Raw genomic sequence first — 20,235 nt, forward strand, 5'->3', positions numbered from 1 at the left:
TTCTCTCTCTCTCTCTTACTTTAAACCCTTCGTAGGTATTCCCAGCATATACTTGATTTTCAATTTCTTTTAGCTTTCTCTAATCTTCCCGTATAGCAGTGCTTCACAGTCTGTACAGATTCTAGGTACATGTTATAAATTAATAATGATTAAAAAATACTTTAAACAATGGTATTATACTTCACCTCCAAATTTATACCTCCACTCGTAAAGTTTTTAATACCTTTAATTGATAAACTGGTTGTCTATACAAATGTTAATGTGATACTTATTATACAATCTTTTTTAAGATTATCGTTATTGAATGAAAAGCTCAAGGACATATTGATAACCATTCCAACATTACTATAGATTTTCTGTCGTACAGAAGTTATTGATCCAAATTACACAATCAACGGGGTTATTTGGAACTATTGAAATTTGATGCCTTTGTTAGTTTATTACGATTACGATTTACGATAGTCGGAAGTCAGTGTTTAACTTACTTCCTTAAAGTAGGTGCAAGGTGTACAGTGTATTCAGTTAAACTCAATAAATCGTGATGGCATTGTCAATTAAGGTAAAATATTTATATTTTTAGTGTTAAGTAGTATTTATTAAATAGCTCTATTTTTAGGAGGCTGTTTATTGTCATACCGGAACCGGTTATTATATTTGCACCCCTAATAGTAGGCAATATATTAGCCATTTATCTAGATCCAAATTAAAAATTTTCGAGAGCGAGAGGTAAAAAGTTTTTGCGAAAACTAAACACGCTTCGACATTATTTTCTCCTCTTCTCAATATAAAAGTTATCATTTTTACGACCACAACTGGTCATAAATGTTTTTTCCTCGTACCAATAAAAGTACCTCGTGAAAGGGCAATAAATCTTTTAGTTTTATTGTTTAATTATTATGCAGTTTCTTCGTAAATGTATTATTAGAACCTACCGTTGGTGCATTTAAAGTTCGTTATACAAACCGTTGAACATTTGGCAGTTCTTATTCCTATAAAATGTTAAATTGAAGCTGCATTCAGAGACTCCTCTCTCAGACTTTGTTCTCGGTCCTTGTGCCGGGCAGTAGTTACATTCAAGGGTCCTGATTCTAATTGAGATTTCGACTCAAAACATATCGAAATTAATATGGCGACGTCGAAATGCGACTTTGCGAACCTTGTGGATTTCAGCTGAACTAACCAAACGACGTCACTAGTTTTCGACTTATCGAAATTAATTTCAACCACAAGAAAGTGGTTGAAATTTCATTTCGAGTCGAAATTAATCTGACATGAGACATGACTGACTGGACTGGGAGAAGTGAACTTAGGTTCAGTTTAAGTAGGCGGTGTTTTGATCCTTGCAAGGAAAATGAGGCAAAAAGTATCAATATGGCTGTGTTTTACGGACATTTGCTAGTTTTGGAGGAATTAGAGAGGTTAGATATCCGACGTTCATAACGGAGGATAAGAAGAATGTTACGGGATACTCAAAATTCTTTTTCACTAAGTGATGCTCAATTTAGGCAGCAATTCCGGCTTAATAAACAAGCTGCAAATTATTTAATAAGGGTATTAAAACCATATTTGGAAGAAGGTGTTTATGCCTCTAGGATACCCAAAATGTTTAGGGTTAGTATTACTAAGCTGCAGTAAATTTAAAAATATATTAGAATATAACCACTAAGTCAAATCTTAGTGGTTATAACTTAATGATCTCCCACATCGCCTTTTTTTTTCTTGCCATCTTTTCTTTCAATTCAAAATATAATTGAGAATGGCCAATATTTATGATTTAACAACTTAAACAAGAAAAAAAAGACGTTCACGTAACGTAAACAAAACAAACATTCAACAAGCGTAGTGCAGCCAATAAACAATAAACAACAGGGCCAAGGGCCAACGGCCAACCCAAATTTTCAGCAGTGTCAAAATGATAAAGTAAATATCCCCAGTTTTAACTACAATCGAAATGAATGAGAATCGCTAGCGATTGCGACTGTCATGGCGTAGTCGCTTTTAAATTTCGACATCGAAATGAAATAGAATCAGGGCCAAGATTTCTCTCTCGGTTCTCACGCGCACCAGACTCCGTTCTTAGTGCTCGTACCTGTCAGTAGGTACATCTTGACCTCTTTTCTTCTTCTTGATGTGCCTATCCGTTACGAATGTTGTCCATCATCATGACAATCTTTATCTTATCTGCAGCAGCGCGGAAAAGCTGCACAGATGTATTGAACCAGATTCTGAGGTTCTTTAACCAAGATGTTCTTCTTCTTCCTGGACCTCGTTTTCCAAACATGTGTTCACCTTCAACTCTGAGATTTGCTGTCTGATTCCAGTACAGATTTTTAATTATTTTCAGATCTTGATTGTTAATTCGTGCTTATTTTAGTATTTGCATCATCTTGGCGTGCTGTACTCGATCAATCACTTTCTCGTAATAAACCAGACATGCGTATACGTCGCAGTTGACGTCTCTGCATCTCTGGAATAAGACTTGTACTGTGAACAAAGCCTCCCTCCCTAGTACCAACACATAGATAAATTACACCTAGATTGGTAACAGGGATAGCCAAGGTCAAATCATGTTCGGATTAGGCGCCCATTCGCTTGGTGGCGCTGCTAGTCTCGTTCCTGCACGGAGTGAGTGTGCTGTGATCAAGTCAAAGTTGAGTTTAGACAAATACGGCGCCATATTTGTATTTGTTTTATTTTTTATAATTTAAAATTTTTTGTATAAATAGTGCAAAGTCGTACAATTTTCGACGATTTTTTATTATGGAATCGAACACATTACATGGAATAACAATGTAGAGACGAAGAACTGAACAAAAAAGATGTGTTCCAGATTGCATAAGGTATTTATTTCAGCTTGACTCACAGCTATTCCAGATGTATAAAGTGTATATATGGATTCTGTGTTACTTCCTTAGCAACTTAAAATTCACAAATTGTGGGGCACGGCTTTAATTTTTCTGTTTGTCTCATTTAAAAATGTAATATTTTCACATAAATTTCAAAATATGGCCTCCATGACAGGATGCGCACGTAGATTGGGCGCATTTCACTGCACAATGTTGCCTCATTTAAAAAATATAATTATTTTTTATGGGAATAGAGAATTTGTTATTTCAGTTATGATTATTTGTTGCATTTACTTAATATTTATTTCTAATATATAATTAATGAAACATATTGCTTATTTTTGTCTTATTTCTTTCTTTTTTTCATTCAATGTGCTTAGCCTTGGCTGGCATGCCTTAGTTGTAAAAGTCTTACATTGTTGGAAAATAAGGAATTTGCTAATTAAATATATATATTGTTTATTAAGTGGTTAGGTTGGGTTAGGTTTGTTGTTTTTTAAAGGTATTAAGTGATTTGGTTGGGATAATTTATACTGGGCAATTTCAGAAAATTACAATATAATTATTATTGTGTAGCTATCTTCAATTTACTCTTCGCGCTGTTGCCATGTAAATCATCAAACAATCATAAATAAGGAAATACCAATATCTTTTTTTATTAATATGTATCAAATATATTAACGAAAATTGATTTATGGTTGGATTTTGAACTGAAATTAATGTAAATGTTTTGTTTTTAACATGTTTATAGATTTGTACGTAAATATATTTCTAAACAAATTATATGGTATGGAAATATTTCTGCGAACATCGAAACTTGGCAATCATGTTTCCACCCTTAACTAAGGGATGCGCAAAAGTAGCATTTCTTTAAAAATTGTCGTTGCGAAAAGGTGAAAGGGATTAAAAAAATGGCGTGTGTTGGCTGTAGCGTGGGTATATTCGAAAGTGGTTTTGTGGCGAAAAATGAAGCGAGATTGATGGATTTTTACTTCAAACACGGTGTTTTGAAGGAGGTGATAGTGTGCCGGTGCGGAAATACCCTAAAAATGGACGGTAAAATGACTTTTAGATGCAATAAAAAAGTCATAATGAAGAAAAAAGCTCCTAAAAAGTGTGGATTTTGTATCTCGGCAAGAAAAGGTACGTTTTTTGAACATGCTAGATTGCCGTTGGACAAAATTTTTCTTCTGGTGTCGGCTTTATTGCATCTTAAGCCTCCTCGGCAATCTCTTGTAGAGAGTGAGTTAGGGATATCTTCTTCTACAATGGTAAATTGGTACAGTTATTGTAGAGAAGTGTTTATTAGTTTCGCTAAAAACAACTCTACAAAGCTGGGCGGGGAAAATACCGTGGTAGAGATCGACGAGGCAAAATTTGGAAGGAGGAAGTACAATAGAGGACGTCTGTATACTGGCCAATGGATATTTGGAGGATACGAGCGAAACACTGGGAACTTTTTCGTTATTCCTGTTGATAGGAGGGATGCCGATACTTTGCTCGGAATAATTCGCGAATGGATTCTTCCTGGGACAACCATTTATAGCGATTGTTGGAAATCATATAATTGTTTGGCCCATGAAGGATTTAAACATCAAACTGTGAATCATTCCAAGCATTTTGTCGACCCTGATACTGGCACACACACCAATAACATTGAGAGGTTGTGGCGGGAAGTTCGCAGTAGTATTCCCAAATATGGCGTCAGGCAGGAACATTTTATTGGCTACCTCGCCGAATTTTACTTCAAGAGGAGATATCCTGACCGCATGGAGAGGCTGCACCATTTTTTTAAAGCTGCGGCAGAATTGTATCCACCGGCATACTAAGGTAGGTTAATATACATATATATTTAATTTTTTTTGATTTAACAATATATATCTTTGTTTGTTCCGTAAAAATAAATTTTAAATATGGCAACAATGTGCAGGTCTACAAAAACTCAACTAGTGCGCATAACGGTAATTTTGATGTGCAACTTAAATGAAATTGGACTATTTAACAATATTAATTTGCATTTTTACCTGATTTAACATCAAAATCCTGTTGATAATTATAATTGTTTTATTAGATGTCATATTATTATGATAATTTACTATTTTATTAGTTGTTTGTACTGTCCATTTTTAAAGATCTACCGCCTTTTATTCCACTTTTAATTTTTTTTTATCTTAATTCATACTTTTATTAACTTTCTGCATTGCAATTATTGAAATTTGGCCTTTTTTCGCATTTTTAGGCTAAGTCCAAAAAAAAACCGCGATTTTTGACAAATCCGTTTAATGTAAATATTTACCATAACAATTTTCGTGTATGCGCTAGTCATTTTAAAGAGGAAGATATAGTCAATGTTGGAAATAGCGGTATTACGAGAACAGCCGTTCCGAGTTTGTTTTTACCAGGACCAGGTAAGAACTATTATACCACTGACCTATATTCTTATTCACATTATATCTGACCTTTTACTATAAAATTAGTTTATAAATTTAACCTAAAATTATATATTATAAAACCAGTCTTACTTAGCTTAGTATTTGAATTATTTGTAGGTGGTGGTTCAACAACTATCTTAAAAAGCATCACCTTAGAGAGGGTTCGGCATAAATTTCTACAGGTGTGCGCCTTTCAAAGTTGGATTAGATTAGCAGACCATGACTACACTATCATGGAGAGGTCTATGAGCTTGCCTGCTTTAAGTATGAGGAGGGATCTGTCCCTCTCTTGTGAGTGAGATTGGTCTTAGAGTACCATATTATAATACCATGGTTTGCCTCATCTATGTACTTTTAATGTTCCATTTTGTAAAACAACCTATGGTGCTAATAGCCCACTGAATAGATACTTATCTTTGTTAAACAACCTAAATGTAAATGTATTTAATATGTCCCTCAATAAATATATAAATATTAGTAGAAGAGTTACTGGTACCATAGAGTTTGGAAACTTAACTGTGTAAAATACTTCATGTTTTTATTGTAACTAGGTAATACTTTACATATTTTTTTATTTTTGTTATGTTATTTTTCCATCTTTATTGTTTGTGCTGGATTTTAGAATCATAGAACTAACTGTTGGGTTTATAGGTTTTAAAATGTCATTACATCTTTAATTATATATATATATATATATATATATATATATATATATATATATATATATATATATATATATATACAGTAGACTCCCTCTATAACGAGAACTAAAATGACAGACTAATTACCTCGTTATAAGCCGATCTCGTTATATCAGACAATCATAATACTGTGCATACATATGAATCTGTAGTTTTCTAAACCATTAACTTCCTATAGTGAAGCCATTCGGAGCAATATGAGATGCTAATAAATATTGTTTGAATGGCGTTTTTGAAAAAAAGTTATTTACTTTTATTGTCAATGAAATACATTAAAACATAAAAGAGTTGTTTACTTTTATTATCAATGATATACGTTAGAACAAAAAAGCTGTACTTAAATTTTTTTCCAACTACATAATGTATAAATCGTATTTTCAAGGATAACATAAACTATTGCTTCTGCAATTTTAAGAACTCTGTTATTTTTAACTGCTTTAAATGGTCCAGTATCATTCTATCATATATTTTCTAAAGATATGAAACAGTTGTATTTATTCATTGTAAAGAAGTTTATTGCGGGCTGCAGTTAAGTTTATTGAGGGGCTGTTTGAAAAGGTATTTATTTATAGCCACGACCCAACTAAAAACGTAAAAAATACTTACCAAAAAACACGTTTTTGGATCTTATTTATAATATATCTTTCGTTATAACCAAATTTGCCTCGCTACAGACGGTTATAGTTCAATAGAAATTTCACGGGACATCTAATGTATCTCGTTATAAGCGAAACCTCGTAATAACCGTGTTCGTTATAGAGGGAGTATACTGTATATATATATATATATATATATATATATATATATATATATATATATATATATATATATATATATATATATATATATATATATATATATATATATATATATGTATGTGTACATGCATGTGTTTGTGTACATAATATATTTTTATTTCACATTATTTAATTTTATTATCTTAAAATACTGTGTACTTAACCACTAAGTTGTAACACTTAATCGGCTTGTCCCGTATATTAGCCTGCATCCACATAGACAGCGGTAAGGCGTTCAGAGTTATGAATAAATAAATTTGAATGTGTTGACAGGGATCTTTCCTATTCTGTTGATGACAGGGATGGGATGTCTGATCTTAAGATGACATACTGGTGAAAAAATCTGTTGATTGTAATTGTGTTTGTCATTTCAGGCATAAAAACATTATTATCCTCTGTTGTTTGGAGTTTATACTGAGCAAATAAAGTTACTATATCAGGTTTTAGCAAAGCTTACATTCTGGGTGAAAACTTTAAGCATACCTTAGAAATAAATTATTTACCTTATCCATTGTTCTTTTTTTTTTGTTCGTTTTTTCTATTTGCTATCATTCGGTTATTCCTCATTCTTGGGTTTTCTTTTTGCAAGAAGCAATATTTTGCTAATCTAATCAAAATCATAATTTTGTTGATAACCAGAATATTTTTCTGGAACTCATATTATGATTCTGATTATAAGAATAAAAGTATTATCATATAAATATATAACATATAGTATGAGTATAAATGTATATAAACTTCTTTCTAGAACTAAATCATTTAATTGTTCTGTTTCCAACTTAGCAGGGTCCTTGAGTTCTCTCTTTCTGTGAGTAGAACGCCAGACTTTCACTGACCACTGATAGTGTGTGTTATTGCATTAGGATGAAAGTACTACAAACAACTCAGAATGTCTGATGGCTGTCTGTTGCTTATTAGGCTTTAATTTGACATTAAAATTACAAAAAAAATATTTAAATACTGACAAGTTCCTGTCACAACATTTAGAACACTAAATTATACTACATTCACCCGTCCCTATTTTTGAACAAAATATTGCAACTATTTTGGTTTATTTTTAGCTCCAGCTGATTTACAGCTAGAATGAAAATCTGAATTTTCCAATCTTGGTTCATCATTATCATCAGGTTTTTGAACAGGTAAATTTTCTGTCTCATCTGGTATTTATTTAGTAGTGGAATTCTCTAGTGTGTTATTTGGACCTTCATCATTATCTTGATTCAATAATATAACAATTCAACAGTAAACTTCTTATATAGTGCAGAGCACATGGTAAAGCAGTTTTCCATTAAGTGAATTCTAAATTTTTGGTTTTCTATGCTAGATTCACCAATTTCCATATAACTCATTGTATTTTTCGACTTAACCATTTTCTTCATGATTATATGGTGTTGTTCTACTTGAATATATTCCTTTAGAGTGTAGATAATTAATAAATTCTTGTGAAGTAAAGCTAGTTCTCCTTGTTAGATTTGATATATACCGTCATTCTATATAAACCAAATAGTGATTTAATCTGTAATTGGTTAAAATTGCTTTTCTACCAGATAATGTCTGCATTTTTTTAAATACTTCAACTCATTTGCTTTTTTTTCAATTGCATAATGTTTTTATTCAGAATCTGTGAGGGTATGTGTGAAAAAAGCAATTGGTTTTCCAGCATGTACTTATCTTTACCTTCTAGGGATTTATCTTTAGATTCATTGCTTTCTAAAAAATTCTTGAATGTTATATACTTACTAATGTTTGAATTCTTTGGTGGAAGTTTGACAGTTTGGACCAGCCTCTAGTTTATCTGGTCTAAAGTACTTCCCCATTGTAAATTTATGCGAATAAAATTGTAGTAAAATGTCTTTTGCAGAATTAGGCTTTTATTCACATAAAACTTGATAAGAATGACAAAACAATTATTTAAATACTGACCCGTTCTTGTCACAACATTAAGAAAACTAAATTATACTACACATGGCTTGTATTATTAATATTTCTTGTAACACATATAACATTTCTTGTAACATTTTTATAAATAAAGATTTTATTCTATATTTTATTCTGTAATTTTTTTAACCACTTTGGCATTTTAATGTAATGGAAAATAAATATAGTCCCAACATAACAAGAAAACCCAAAAAGTATACGAAAAATATTTATTATCGTATAGGATAAGGATTTTTCTTGTTATTTTAGGATTATATCGATTTTCCTTTACTTTAAAATGAGTTCACAATCCTAGGTAATATTACTAAACTTGAATTTAGCGCCATGTATATATAGTTATGCGCCCGATCACTAGGTGATGCGCCAATCATTGTTTTATTCCTTAACACGGAAGTTTCAATGCTAGGTGGTAGTGTGCTATGTACCAACAGCATTTGTGAACCCGAACTGGTGGGGGGAAATTTGACTTTTACACAGTTTGTAGATTCTCTAATGAATTATCTTTAAAAACAATTTTAGGAGATGACTTATGAGGCTTATAGTACTGTAATCTTCGCATTTTTTTGGCTCCTGGTTTTTTTGTAAGTGCAATAAACTCAGATTTCAGCCATTCTGTTGGTATTTCTCTAAAGTTGTATATGTTGTTGAATATTTTTGTGATTATTGCTATTGATTCGTTGTCCATTAGTTTGAGTAGTTCTGCTTGTATATTATCAGGACCTACCGCTTTGCCATCCTTTAACTGTGTTATTGCGGAATAAACTTCCTGCTGTAATATTCTTGGTCCTTCATTTATTTCTTCTTCTAGCTCAAAGGTGTTATCTCTTTGGTCTTGAAATAGTTTTTCTAGATATTCTTTCCACGTTCTTATTTTACTCTGTTTGTCCAATATGATGTTTCCGTAAGAATCAGTTATATTTCCTTTCTGCCTTCGTCTTAGTCCCCCTGTGAGTTCTTTAACACTCCTATGTACATTGTGACTATCGTACTTTGACTGCAGAGTCTCAATTTCTTCGCATTTTTCCCTTGCTTCTTTTTCTTTCCCTTCTCTGATTTTCTCTGAATATATTTATGCTTTTATATTTGTCTGGGTCATTTTTGGCTTCTCTTCTCTCGTCCATTAGTTTCAGGATCTCATCTGTCATCCATAATTTTTTCTTTATTAATCTATCTGTCTTTAAGTGTTTATCCTTTACATTATTATGCACTATTTCTCCAATATGTTTGATCGTTTGTTCTTCGTTCGATTCGTCTCTAATTGCAGTTACTTGTTCGTTTAACGTGTCTTGGACTCTCATTCTCGTATCAAGGTCTTTCAGCATACGTAGGTTGTATGATTGTGCTTTTCTTTTCTGCACTGTTTTGAGTTTCACTCGAAATACTCCCACCAGTGGAACGTAGTCTGTCTCCAAGTCTGCTCCAAGATAAGTCTTGACAGATGTAAAGCTGTTTCGGAAATCTTTTATTTACTAAAATGTAGTCTATTTGAATCCTAATAATTCTCCCGGGTCTGTCTTGAGTGGATTTTCCACGTGTACAGCTTGCGAGGTGGTAATTGGAAGAATGTGTTGGTGACAACTAGTTCTGAGTCTTCTGCGAATTTTTCTAGGAGGTCTCCTTTCTCGTTTCTGACTCCAACTTCATGTGCTCCAATGTACTGTGTCTTATCTCCAGCTCCAATCTTGGCATTAAAATCACCCATAATGATGAGAACTTCTTGTCGAGAAATTTTCTGTATGATACTGTTGATGTTCTGATAGAACTCAATTGCTTCTTCCTCCTCTTTGTCTGCAGTGGGGGCATAGACTTGGATGATGATTATATTAATAGGGTTGGCTTCTACTTGTAGTAACATCACTCTCTCTATTATTGGTGTAAAGTTAGTAACGCATTTGGCAACCTTGCGCGATACGACACACACACACACACACACACACACACACACACACACAGATTTCGACTTAGAAAATTGTTTCGACAACGGATTATTCCTTTAATATTACTAATAAAAATGGTGGTGGTGGAGTTCTAATTCTATTCAAGAATAGCATGACAGCAAAACAACTAAAAACAAGTATTTATAGTGTGGAACATATATTTGTGATGGTTTTCTTTAATTTTTTACTTTTTTTATTATTTCGTCCATAATCAGGTTGAACAAAAGAGGACTCAGGGAATCTTCCTGTCTTATCCCATTGCCAGCTTCAATAGGGTCGGTTAGTTCTTCTTCTAGTTTTACTTTTATTGTGTTGTTTTGGTAGGTATTTTCGATCGTTTTGATTATTCCTAGAGGTATCTCTCTTGCATACAGTAAGTGGATAACGTCTTTTAATTTGACCCGGACAAATGCCTTTGTAATGTCCACGAAACATAGATATGCCGGTTTGTTGTATTCTAATGATTTCTCTTGCACTTGCCTCATTATAAATATAGCGTCGGTGCATGATCTTTCCGATCTATAACCTTGTTTTTCTTCTGCTAGTGTTATAATTTTATTCAATTTATTTGTTATCACTTTGGTTGTTAATTTTAGTGTTGTGTTTAATAAATTAATTCCTCTGTAATTTTTTGGGTCCCTTTTGTCTCCCTTTTTAAAGAGAAGTATTAGGATTAGGATATAACATGATATTTCAATTTTGAGTTTTGATGTTAAACATGAGGCATTTAAAATATGCCTGAAAACGCTGACACACTTTCACAATATAAGCGATGGCCCGCCACGGGAACTGCTTCCACGAAAACGATATAGGGTGGAATTTGTAGCTGAAGTTGTGTAGTTTCAAGAAATGTACTTATGTAATCTAAAAGAAGCAATTCTCAAAGTTTTAGATCGTTTGTAATGAAAAAGTTTAAATTCAGCGTTTTTAGCTATATTTAAAATGCCTCATATTTGTTGCCAAAACTCAAAATCAAAATTTTATGCTACGGGTTTTAAGGACTAGACACTAAAAACGAAAATTACACTCCTCTTCTTTAAAACGCATTTTGATTTTTGTCTATAGGACACTCTGATCCAAAGATATCAAATTTTTACCATCAAGTTGATAAAAATTTTATGTAAAATTGATTTCGCGCGCCTAACTTACATTGAAAATCGCCAGTCGCTTCAAGCGTTGTTTCTGAGAAAGCGGTTTATTCTAAAAAAAGGTGCTAATAAACATTTTTGTTTAAAATTATCTCGACGGCTGGAGTAATAGTACATAAAATTTTGTTAAATCCTAACAATATTTTTATTTTTATGCTACCGGTATTATTAAATCCTTAACTTAGATGAGGAAATTGAATACAGTTAATATCTGAGATTTCTGTAATACTAATCCAGTATTTCAATTTGGTCTCTGCACATAATAAGCTTCTTTCATTTACTTTTAGGTTGGAATTATAGGAGGTACAGGATTTGACGATCCAGACATCTTAAAAAATCGCAAAGAAAAAACTGTGTCAACACCTTTTGGAAACCCATCTGATTCGTTAATTTTAGGAGAAATAGACGGCGTTCCATGCGTGTTACTAGCTCGTCATGGTCGAAAACACGATCTTATGCCAGTGATGTAAATTATAGAGCCAATATTTGGGCCTTAAAAGAAGAAGGATGTACGCATATTATAGCCACTACAGCTGTAGGCTCGCTTCAAGAACATTATCAGCCTGGAGGTTTAGTTTTAGTGGATAGCTTTATCGACAGAACAACAAATCGTAAACAGACATTTTATGACGGCGAACCTGGACATCCTGTAGGAGTTAGCCACATCCCTATGGAACCAGCCTACTGCCAGAAAACTAGAGAATTGATTCTAGAAGTAGCTGAAAAACTTGGAATTTCCATAATGAAAACTGGTACTATAGTTACTATTGAAGGTCCACGATTTTCTACAAAAGCCGAGAGTAAAATGTACAGATCTTGGGGCGGCGATATCATAGGAATGACACAAGTTCCCGAAGTTGTTCTTGCGAAAGAAGCTGGTATTTGTTATGCAAATGTAGCCTTGGTGACTGACTATGACTGTTGGAGGGATTCTGGAGTTAAAGTATGCGTACCCGAAGTTATGAAGACGTTTAGGGAAAATATTTCTAAAGTTATCAAGCTAGTTTTATCCATTGTGCCTAAAATTGGTGAGACTGACTGGAATAAAACAATAGCAGAGTTAAAGGTACGTTTTTATTATTCCTCCTATTAACATATTTTGAGTGTAAAAACAATATATAAAGTTTATATCTTTCATAAAAATCTTAAAAATCAGACCACCGCATAATTCACATGGTATCTTCGTGTGACATCGAAATATCATCACATTCTGAACTAGTGTTTCTTTCACTATATCCTTAATATTTATTTTGTTTGTATGGGAGATTCATCCGATGGTCGTCATCACCTTAATTTAATTTTTTCTGTATACTTTGATGTGTAAGTTGTGTCTGCATAGCTTAGTATTGGAGCCATAATGGTTTTTATAAATATAGATATATAGGTAATTCTTTTTCATAGTATAGATGAACAATTGCTTATCTGCAATCTGCCGGGACTTTTGAGCTAGCTTATTTAATTTTTGTGCCATTGCGTTAAATCCTAGAGTAAGTATCTCAGGTTGCCACGTTCTTACCATGTGCTTGCTGTGTAGTAATTATTTACACAGACCTATTGATTCAATTGGTTAATTTATTGTCGTTTCAGACAAGTATAAAATTATTTTGTTAGTTATAAATGTACTGTAAAAATTTCTATCGGGCGTATATACCTATATTCCTCATTTCTAATTTCGTGTCCTTGTGTATAAATTTTTAATTCGCCATCGTAGTTATGAATAAATAATTTTTGTAACTGAATAGTTCTTTAATAAATAAATTTAATGGGATAATAGGACGTGAACAGATATTTTTGTATTTTATTAGTTGGGCTTTTGTGTATACTTAGGGTTTTCAATATCTTTTAATACCCATAATTTTCTTTTTAACATTATTTCAATAATTGTCCTTTTTCCTAATATTGTTGCAAATTGATTTTGGCATGTGCTATGGTGCTCAAAAAATGCGTAACAAAACCATGTTATGTATTTTTTAAATTGATCATTTTATAGTTTACTTTAGGTTTAGAAATATCTGATCAAATCATTTAAGTTACTATAATTGTAAATAAAATGTAACATATAAAAAATAAAATAACGCTTACGTCTGTATCACTTTAAGCTTATAATATATTCTCTGTCGAATACTTGCACTTATATTGAATTCATCTTCGTGTGACATGTGACATGACATTGGTTCTATTATTTAGATAGACTTCTATCACTCATACAAGATAGACACCTCTTCCGCTTATCGAAATCCCGAAAGATCCTTGTATGTGAGAAGGGAGAATGGGAATTTGATGAAGATTAGAGGAGACTAATCTTAGTAGGAAAATATATGTGAAAGAGAGATAGATCTTCAAATTTACAGCGGATCTACAGGATGACTGCGCAAGGTAAACGAGTTGTTAAAAGAACAGGAGTGTCATTGGCCGTCCTGGGTAGGTCCATAGCGAATGTTAGCAAACCTGGGGCAAGTGCGAGGAGATTCCTTTGTTTGATAGTGTAAACTATGTATGAAGGAAGATGGAGTGCAGGCATGGACTGAGATACTTTTAGGAGTGTGTAGTAGCTACCATAATGTGTAAACGGATTCGATGCTACTGCGGACTCTGGTGCTACCGAGAGATCTCATAACTGACGGAAGACCAAATAATTGGTGACGAAATGCAACAGAGAGGAACCGAAAACGACCGAATAGAGGGTAATGGATGAATGGTAAAGTAAATGCAGGGAAGAGAGGAGAAATGATGATTGAACTCCATATCTTATCACTAACGTCAAAACATGGATCGGCCATGAACACAGGGAGATACAGTATCATCTGAATAAGGTATTCAAATAGCATTGCTCTTTCGTCTTTTACCTTAAATGGATTGGCAAGCAGGAGACTGACGTATGTTACACTGTCAAGGAGCTTACGAAAATACTGCCGGGTATATTCAATATGCGAGGGCTGGATGAAAGAACGACAAAAGAGTGAGATGGGTGTGACTGAGATAATAAGAATGAAAATGATGGTGGTAATGAAAGAGAAAGAGAAACATACTGGGAGTGTAAGAACGCAACGAGAATGTTGTTATAGTAGAGTAGGATAGAGTAGATTAGTAGAGTAGATGCGGTAAAAGCAGATGAAGGAGTACTATTACGATGCCGGATGGTGTGTTTTGAACATTTCTCTCCCAAGCGATGATAAATACTTTACAAAGATCGTAGTTAGATTGAAATTCGAACATAAATGGCAAACTCTTATAAAATCAAATATTTTTAGCATGTTAGCTAAGAAACGTTTATTATTGTCATATTTAATAAATAAATGGTATATTTTCCTCTCCCTTTATACAAGTATGATTTTTCCGTCCGTTTATAGGAGAAGGTGTCCCAAAATGACATACTTTTTATTTGAGACATTTTTTTGCAGATGCCATTCGAAATATTGAACTGAAAAAAATGTAACACATTCCTTTAAATACGTTTTATTCATATACTTAAACGAATGCATCTCATCTCTATAAAAAACTTGTGAAAAAGTATTTTTTTTAAACCTTACCTTAAATGGTAAAAATGGTAACAACATGAAAACATAAAATTATGGGTAGGTAAATTAACAAAACAAGAAATCAGACTTGGCAAAGCTCACAAATAAACTTTTTTGCTTTTGCAGCCACTCCGACCCCGGCACATTCAAAATGTGCCCAATTATTGCATTTGATACAACTAATCCAACACTCCCTGGACCGAAAATTTCTAAATAAATCATTGCAGTAAAGAAAAGCCACATCGTGGTTCACTTAAAATTTTCCTTTTAAATCGATGACCATTCTCATGTCTTTTCTTTTCTTCCTTCTGCTTGAGTTCTTCCGAATTAGGAGTAGTTGTTAAAATTCCGGGAATTGTTTGTCTAGACTTTTTTTTCTAGTTTCACTTGCTACAGGCACTGTAGAAATTTCGTGTAGTGTAAATCTTTTTTTTTTGTTAAAGGTATATTTTCTTTCATATCATATTTTGTATTATTTCATATTTTCTATTCATTATCTTTCTGATCACCTCTGGTTTCATTTTCTTTATTGTGAATGTTATCTTGAACTTGTCGCGCCGTTTTTTACATCACTACTTTCTTCTATTTCTTTTCTGACCAACTCTTCTGGTAGATTAGACTTATTTTCTTCTGTACTGATTGTTTCTTATATTCTGTTTGTGGTCTCAGCTGGTTCCAAAAACTCGTCTGGGAAAATCCTTGTGTTGAGTGGATAAATGCCCGTTTTCAAAAATCCGCTTCTTGGATTTTTTATTGTTGCTGCTTTTCCGTAAGCAGAATTGAAAAGTTCGCCGATTTGATTCTGTGTGATTACCCGTCTTGGAAGGCTTTTTAACCATACTGCACACTCCTGGCTATAAAATGTTTTCAAGAGACCAAAGAAGGAAACATCAAGCGGCTGTAATGTGTGCAGTGAGCAGGGAAGCATAGAATAAGTATTCCATTTTTTTGGCAAATGTCAATGTTTTCAATGATTTATGGCTAGTGTCCCTATTCAGACGCAATAAAACTTTTGATTTGAAAGATGCTTTAACCAAATTTTGGAAATGCTCCAACCACAAAACGAAGGTACCAGCTGTCATCAATCCAGTTTCGTGAAATAATCAAAAGGACCCACGAGCTAAAGCATCTAGAAGTTCCTCTTTTTTAAAATCAAAGCCGGCGGTACGACATTACCTATACTATTCATGTAACAGACACATGTTACATGATGACCTCTTTCGGCGATGGTCAACGATCCACCTTGCTTTGTTCCAGTTTTTGCACAAATTTTTGGAAGCCTCTGTACTGTGGAAAAACCACTTTAGTCCAGATTAAAATGCGATGAACTTTAACTTTCTCTTTTTCCAGGGTCATTTCCACTCAGCCACTCACGTCCAGCGTTGCGATCTTTAAATCTATTTGAAATGTAATTTTTAGTGGCCAATTCAAATGCAAGTTTTTTTTGTGTCTGTAGATGTCATTTTACCTTCATGAATAGCTATGTCATTTTATTAGCAGTAACACGTGGTTCTTTATTCTTTCCCAATTATTTTATCTGACATTCAACGACAATTTCGAGTATGTGCATCTGTAGTATATACTTACACTTATTTCTTAGCTTTGGTTTCACTTTAAAACAAATAGTATTTTCCAGTGAAAACTAATTTGCAGCAGAACACATTAAAACTTTTACATCAGTAAAAATAATTTTTTGAGGTTAACTTTGATGTTGATGTATCATAGTTACAAACCAAATGGAGTGCTAACACATAACACCGACTATGTCCACTAGATGGTGCCAGTACTTTTGAAATAACTAACGGCATGCCATTCTACATGCTATGTCATTTTAGGACACCTTCTCCTATGCTTTTATGCTTAGATTTAAAAAGTGTTATGTTAATTTTATTTACATTTTTTTATAGGAAGTGCAGCAAAGTAGTGTGATGTTGCCACATTAACCCAAATCGAAGAATCAATTCTACATTCCAGACTAAGTATTCTAAAGTAATGACATTATTTTTATACTATTTGTTATACATGGCTAAAATATTAATATAGATGAAGAAAAAATTCATAATCTTGAAATAACATTCCGCACATATTTGCTACGTAGCACAAAATATTTGCTTGTATTTGTAGCAACGTATTTTATGGTAATAAAAAAGTATTTGCAATAAATATAGTTTTATTGGTAAAATATATTACAATTTACATAACAATAATTTAAACATACTCTACTACCACCCAGAGATTAAAATGAAAGGTATGTACAAAATAATATTGCTTCAATTTTTAAATGCTAAACAGCTAAATGTAAATATTTCTTAAAATTATGCCTAGTATTACATTTAAAAAGGAAGCAAATGAAATATAACAGTCTCCCAATTGATGTACCTATTTATTATTTTAGCTACGTTGAATACATCATAGATTGACTTCAGAAAGAATAGAAACACAACTTTTATTGAGATTATGTGATAAATAATTCGATGTTTGACGCAAAAGTATCCAACCGTCATTCATAACTTCGCATCAACACGTTGCGGCGTCCCCGCTGCAGTACAGAAGTGTCTAAATCAAGGAGAAATGTGAACAACGAACTTGCATTGAGTTTTGCTTTAAACGCAAAAAAAGTTGTAATCAAATTATTCAAATGATGGAAAATTCCTTTGGAGATAAGTAAATGAGCAAAGCAAAGATAAAAGAATAGTTTAGTCGGTTTAAAAATGGCCGAGCGTTTGTCGACAGTGATCTGCGTTATGGCCGACTTTCCAACGCAACATTGCCGGAAAATATAGAACATGTGAGACTTGTGATTGGGGAAGATCACCATTTAACTGTACCTCAACTAGAAATCTATCTTGGATTTTCAAAAAGTCGAGTTTCGACAATTTGTGAATGACGCACGTCTCTGCTAAATTTATTCCAAAATTGCTCATGAGAGCTCAGAAAAAGATTCGCTTAGAAGTCGCTCTGGATATATATAGATACACATTTGAAATTTTATTTACGGAATATAGGATTTCTAATACATTTACTAAGATTCCCTGATATGCAATTAACCAGTGTAAATTTCTATATAACGTCGCGATATTTTCTAACTAATTTATTTGTTCCACTGGATTGCTTCTCCTCTGCGATTTGTAGTAGCGTATCTGGTACGCCGACAGTGTTGCTCCATCTACCGATTTTTCCTGAAAGTCCGGTTTTGTGCACATAATAAATAATATTTTATTAACATCAATTTTATTTGTGTTCATTAGGTATTATTTGAATTATTAAATTTATACTTAAATACATTTATTATTCCAAATATTGTTTATAATTTCAAATTAAAAAGAGTGTATTATTATTATTTTATTTTTGAAATTCCTTTTTATTTTTATTTCTAGAAATCTACTCTTTTTCAAGCTGTTTTGGCAATAAAACAACCATTTTTTTAGTTAAATAATATTTTTAATTCCATATCTACATTTATAAATACGTACGTTTTCGGAGAATTTGACATGCACTCTAGCTGTGTTCCGTTTTTACACTTACATTGGCAGCATCGCGGCATGAATTGAGACTCCAGTCGAACAAACGAATTAATTATAAAACATCGCGACGTTATATTAAAATGTACGATGGTTAATTGCAAATCAGAGGATCTGAGTTATTGTATTATAAATCCTATGTTCCCTAAATTTTTTTCCAACACTGTATATATATATATATATATATATATATATATATATATATATAATTGCAATATATATAATTGCAATATATATAATTGCAATATATATATATATATATATATATATATATATATATATATATATATATATATATATATATATATATAGCAACTGTCTTTATGAACAGTGATCAGAGTTGATCGTGAAATTGTATTTTATTTTAACTTAAGAATATTGTTAGTGATACTTCAAAACAGGGAGCAGTCTTAATGTTTTCATAAACACCTCTTATATTTCCTTGGTCCATATCACTCTGTTGATGAAATAAACAATGGATAGTTTTTATTATACTAGAATAATACATATGGACATAGAAAATTATTTGGAGGCTTGTACTATAACTAAAATCCACTTCGCTTCAAACTAAAATCAAATATTTTATATTTTTCATTTTTAAATGGTGTCGTATACATCGAGTTTAAATGTTTGTAATATACTCGTACCCTGTTATCAAATATGATTAAACTATCATTTAGTGAACAAAACTAAAACAAGACAAACGTGATGATAACCTTCGAGGCGTATGTAATTGTTCAGACAAATATTATCTGCCTTTAACGGATAGTACAACCAATATAGTGTAATGTTTCTCCTGGTTTCATAAAAGTAATTCGTGTTTCTATGATTAGATTTCATAGTTTTTAGTCTATGCTCCGAATTTCTCGGTTCGTTTTTTTTTTTCGATTTTTTTGTAAAACAACACTGTCGAATTTTCTGAGGTTCCATCAACTTAAATTGCTCTCTAAATGAAAACTGATCCATATACAATTTCTTCTGCAGATGCTAGTATATGAGACCAAAAGTAACGGCCGAAGTGATCGAATATAGTAGACTGGAAACACAATATCATACACGAGAACGTAAGGATCTTTTAGTGCATTGTATGCCCGAAAAATCATAATGGCTTCCGAACGGAACTGCTTCTGGCGGTATTTCAACGAAATAACAAGCCAGCTACAATTAATAGCGATATCACAGTCCTCAGAGGACCAAGAAAAAAGAAAACGATAAAATGAGTGAAATATCTGAATGTGACTGTGAATACAAATGAAAGATGGGGCAGAATGTATGGAAAATGCCTCACATAGCTACACGGAAACCTACGACGCTTGGTGGGATCATATCCAACATTGGGTGGAAACGGAAAACAAAAACAGGAGGTGGGAAATTTTTTTGGGCAATAAATAATGCTT

General features: G+C 32.6%; 1 protein-coding gene across 1 annotated transcript; it reads left to right on the forward strand.

Moving 5' to 3' along the window:
- Nucleotides 1-336: 336 nt before the first annotated feature.
- Nucleotides 337-17,480, forward strand: LOC140441697 (S-methyl-5'-thioadenosine phosphorylase-like). Its single transcript, XM_072532580.1, is given in 4 exon segments — nt 337-559; nt 12,087-12,258; nt 12,261-12,865; nt 17,225-17,480. Coding segments are annotated over 4 exon segments (831 nt in total). The 5' UTR covers nt 337-541; the 3' UTR covers nt 17,261-17,480.
- Nucleotides 17,481-20,235: the final 2,755 nt, after the last annotated feature.

Source organism: Diabrotica undecimpunctata, chromosome 5, assembly GCF_040954645.1.
Source record: "Diabrotica undecimpunctata isolate CICGRU chromosome 5, icDiaUnde3, whole genome shotgun sequence".
In the NCBI taxonomy this organism is placed as follows: Eukaryota; Metazoa; Arthropoda; class Insecta; order Coleoptera; family Chrysomelidae; genus Diabrotica; species Diabrotica undecimpunctata.